Source organism: Argentina silus (genome assembly GCF_951799395.1).
Source record: "Argentina silus genome assembly, chromosome: 9".
Lineage (NCBI taxonomy): Eukaryota > Metazoa > Chordata > Actinopteri > Argentiniformes > Argentinidae > Argentina > Argentina silus.
The window spans coordinates 21,201,694-21,206,693 of record NC_139663.1 but is presented as its reverse complement, the minus strand read 5'-3'; the positions used below and the strand labels follow the sequence as shown (position 1 = coordinate 21,206,693).

At 45.7% G+C, this 5,000-nt stretch overlaps 1 protein-coding gene across 1 annotated transcript in view; it reads left to right on the top strand.

Annotated features, from left to right (window-relative positions):
• stx1b (syntaxin 1B) overlaps positions 1-5,000 on the top strand; it is a gene marked incomplete at both ends in the record, with an annotated part of 52,084 nt that overhangs the window by 31,978 nt on the left and 15,106 nt on the right. Inside the window, one exon of the mRNA XM_083676226.1 lies at positions 1,008-1,107. Within this exon, the coding sequence (XP_083532352.1) occupies positions 1,008-1,107 (100 nt within the window). The remainder of the gene's footprint in view (positions 1-1,007; positions 1,108-5,000) is intronic.

The window sequence follows — 5,000 nt, the reverse complement described above, 5'->3', positions numbered from 1 at the left end:
AAAAGAGGCTCAGGGAAATATCTGCTGCTCTCTGCATATCAGAGGCTTCTAGAAACATAATAGTATTTATGAGGACGGCAGGAATTTTTGTAGCACACAAATGTCCGTAGACTGATCTGTGAAATACGATACTACCATGTGCTATTCATGTTCAAGTGAATGTCTGCTAGGTCCATGATTGTGGCCTGGAGTTTTCCTTGAGCATACAGGGTTCTCCCCAGGAGTTTTCAACAGCACGGCGCTGGATTGCGTTTTCAAAACCCAACTGCCATCAAAACCCAACTGCCATTTGTTCTTGTCAAAATGCACCAAAAATGCCACTAAAATGCTGAATTAACTGAGGGACCTCGTGACGTTCACTTTCACTTTAGTTTTTAACAACAATGTCGTTGACGATCAAAGATAGTTACTCTGTCATTACTAAATATAGTCCCATATTGACCCATAGTCCATACCTCTTATATAGCCCTTCTCTTACTTCCTACTCCATACTTCCTAGTCCCTAGCCCCTACTCCCTACTCTCTAGTCCCTACTCCCTACTCTCTACCCACTACTTCCTAGTCTCTACTCCCTAGTCCTGTAACAGTGTTGGAACGGGGCCCTAACGTTACCTCTGTCCCTACAGGTTGAAGAGATCCGTGGCTGTATAGAGGTGGCAGGGAAGGAGACATAACAGTAACAGTGTTGGAACGGGGCCTAACGTTACCTCTGTCCCTACAGGTTGAAGAGATCCGTGGCTGTATAGAGGTGGCAGGGAAGGAGACATAACAGTAACAGTGTTGGAACGGGGCCTAACGTTACCTCTGTCCCTACAGGTTGAAGAGATCCGTGGCTGTATAGAGGTGGCATGGAAGGAGACATAACAGTAACAGTGTTGGAACGGGGCCTAACGTTACCTCTGTCCCTACAGGTTGAAGAGATCCGCGGCTGTATAGAGGTGGCAGGGAAGGAGACATAACAGTAACAGTGTTGGAACGGGGCCCTAACGTTACTTCTGTCCCTACAGGTTGAAGAGATCCGTGGCTGTATAGAGAAGCTGTCAGAGGATGTGGAGCAGGTCAAGAAGCAGCACAGCGCCATCCTGGCAGCGCCCAACCCTGACGAAAGTAAGTCTGGCCGACACACACACACACACACACACACACACACACACACACACACACACACACACACACACACACAGACACAGACACACAGACACACACACACACACACACACACACACACACACACACACACACACCTACCCACTCCAGCTCTAACACATCTCCTTCAGTCTTAACACACATACTAGACCTTGTTTTTGTTATAACACATGGAATAAGGACTGTTACATGTTCCAGTTGTGTAATAACAACTGCTCAGTCTCCATACAATGCAATTACAAAAACTATCACTAAACTACAATTGATCAAAATGTTAATACAACGTTGTTACTAGCGTTATTACAATGTTATTACACAGGTATAAAACCTACACTTCCTTACCCCACCCCACACATCTCTGATGTTGACAGGCCCCGCCCACACCCATGACACAACTCACTCAGTGTGTGGGATTCCATCATTACCATAACACATTCTAATCATCACCATAAGACGTTCTAATCATTACCATAACACCTTGTAATCATTACCATAACAGGTTCTAATCATTATTATAGACACCCCCTGGATGGCGTTCCAAACGGTGGACACGCCCTTTTGAGGGTACGAGAGAGAGCTCTGCTCGTTGGTGCCTCCCGTTGTATCTGTGATTGCTTTTTTGTGTTTCAGTAAACATTCTAGAATGCCTGTGATGATGTTACTAACATATTTATCGGCCATTGTTGTTGTGAAAATCATTAAAAGACAGTTGGCCTGAAACCACAAAAGGCTAGCTGGATCATTATGAGGTTGATGCCAAGTGCCTTTTAATGTTGGAAAACAACGACCGGTAAATATGTTAGAAACGGCACCACAGGCAAACTAGAGTGTGCAGTGAAACAGAGCGAAAACCGGAGGTAAACAACAATGGTCTATTTTACATTGAGGCAGAGAAGCAGAGAAGACCCCTTTCGCCTGCCCCTCAAATAGGTCTCCTGTCTGCCATTCGGGAACGTCATCTAGTGGGTCTCTGTAGCACATTCTAGTCTGAGAGTCGGTGAAGTCAACACAGGGATCAGACATATTAACATCAAATGGCGACGGTGTGGGCCACGCTTTGAAGAAGGACAGGGAGGCCGCTCCCCTCAGCGAACCACGTTCCGCTCCACTGCACTCTTAAGTAACGTACCACCCAACAGACATTCGTGTTTGTGTAAATATTTCAGTCATTTGATCTTTAGCTTCAGCCCCAATAATTCCATTGAAATCTAATCCTGCTGTTAGGCTCTGATGTCTCTTTGGCAGTTTGCCCAAACGTAGAAAGCCCTGGGAACTGCCTGCCACAGTCTATCAATCAATCAAACACACACTGCGGAGGCCGGGGTTAGAGAAAATGGCTTCCCTGTAGCAGCCGCGTTAGCCAGTGCTATCCGACTCGCTGTGACCCGGCCTGCCTGTGTATGTGAGTCAACCGTTAGTGACCGAAACTTTCGTGACTAACCGCTAACCGCTAGCCCGCGTTGCTAGGGCGGGTCGATAGGCCTCGTCAGACGTCCTCTCCAGCCTGGGTTCACACGACAACCCCTGGAATCGTGGAGCCCTGCCGTCTCCAGCGTTCCGCCGTGATCCCCCTCCGTCTTAATCTACGTGTCTGTGTGCCGTCTCTGACTTATGATTTCAGTATTTCGTTGGTTCTTCCGGCATGCGCATGTCTCCGTGTCTTCATGTAATGTACTGTTGTTGGAATGCAAATTTTTTTTTCTTTTCTTTTTTTCTCTCTCTCTCTTTCTGTCTTTGTCTTCCTTCCTTTCTGTCTTTCTTTTTTTTTCTTTTCCTCCTCTTTTCGTCTCTCCTTGCATGCCACATGAAGAACCCCCAGGGGACATTGTGAGTGAGCTATCTGTGACCCGATACAGGGGAGGCTGTTGGAGGTAGAAATCGGAGGACGGGCTCATTGTAATGCATGGAACGGGACGTAGAATGGTATCAAACACGCTTGATACTGTTCCTCATTCCATTCCATGCATTACAATGATCCCGTCCTCCGATTTCTACCTCCACCAGCCTCCCCTGAACCAGTACAGTGTATGTGTTTGCTGTGATGTGTGTATTTGTGTGTTTTTATGTGTTATATCATTGCACACTATGTATGTCATTGCACGCACGCATTACATGTAATAGATTTTAGATTATTTCTGTTATTTTTCTGTATGTTTTCCTATTACAATTTCATCACCTTTAAGCTTCATCAATCCTATAAAAAATGGGTCATGTTTTAAATCTATTCAATGAACGTAGCTGACGGTCATAATTGGTCACATCTACGTCCTTGAGAAGAACCAGAGGCTGAGATTTGACGTCCTCCCGTGTCAAGGCAGTGGACAATACAAAATGCATTCCAGTGTACTTCCTTGAATAATGCATTCTGGGAGATGTAGTCTCTGGCTGTAGTAGGCTGGCACAGTGTGCCTCAGCTCTGCAGCCAGTGGCTTTGTCATCCATCACCGCTGCGCTAAGCTATTCTTTAATTAATAGTGAATGGTGCGGTTTAGAATCATTCATGGACTTGGCAAACGGACAGATATAAAGCTCATCCCATCTCCCTGCTCTCTCACTCTCTGTCTCTCACTGTCTCTCTTTTTCTCCTTCTCGCTCTCTCTCTCTCTCTCTCTCTCTCTCAACCTCTCTGGCTCTCTCTCTCTCTCTCTCTCTCTCTCTCTCTCTCTCTCTCTCAACCTCTCTGGCTCTCTCTCTCTCTCTCTCTCTCTCTCTCTCTCAACCTCTCTGGCTCTCTCTCTCTCTCTCTCTCAACCACTCTGGTTCTCTCTCTCTCTCTCTCAACCTCTCTGTCTCTCTCTCTCAACCTCTCTCAACCTCACTCTCTCAACCTCTCTCTCTCTCTCTCTCTCTCTCTCTCTCCCTCTCTCTCTCACTCTCATTCGTGGCCGAAGGGCATCTTCATAATACAGGCTGAAATCCTGAGGACTCTCAAGTGGAGTCGAGTAATGAATCACTCGTCACATGACCCAGAGTGAACACAAGGACAGAGAATATCCTTCTGAAGGCATAATACACACAGCAGCTCAGAAACACTGGCGTTTATACATCCGGCATGCATCAGGGGAATACAGCAACTGTACTGAGTGGGTCCTCACAGGTGTGTGTGTGTGTGTGTGTGTGTGTGTGTGTGTGTGTTTGCTCACAGGTGTGTGTGTGTGTGTGTGTGTGTGTAAGTGTAAGTGTAAGTGTGTGTGTGTGTGTGTGTGCAGGGGGGCTATTGTAGCCTACGTTCATATTTGGTGCCTGACATTGACATAAGATATCAAAATCTTATCTTATTATCTTAGATTTACATGTAGGTTTATTCAACATCATTGGAATGTAGAAACATGGGCACACCTGCAAAAGAGACCTCGGTCTCGGTGTGTCTCCCTGGATAAATATAAATAAAAAGCAAAAACACATGAATAATACAACTGAAAAATACAGAAGTTAGTCAATTGGATGTCGAGGCCTCAGAGAAGACATCAAAGTTTCTGTTTTGAATGTTCACGTAGCTTCATTGAGTGTTTGCTGTGAAGATGGGGGTTCAGGGTTAGGGATTTCTCCGGGAGAGCAAAACAAAGGCAAAGTAAAAATCTTTAAAGGGGATGTTCCCAGAAACAGAGGGTTATGTGCATGTTGTTTGTGAGGAGGTATAGGTTAGGAGAGATGACAGCATTGAGACAAGCTGACGTGTTGTTGATGTGTAAACATCAGCAGTTCAGTGACATAGTACACGCTGTTTAAGAAGATCAATGCATACACACAATACTGAGGCATAGGGCAGTTACCCAACACCTGATATGTACACCAACATTCAGACATACAGACAGACTATCCCCCCCCATCTAGACCCACTTGCTTCAGTACAC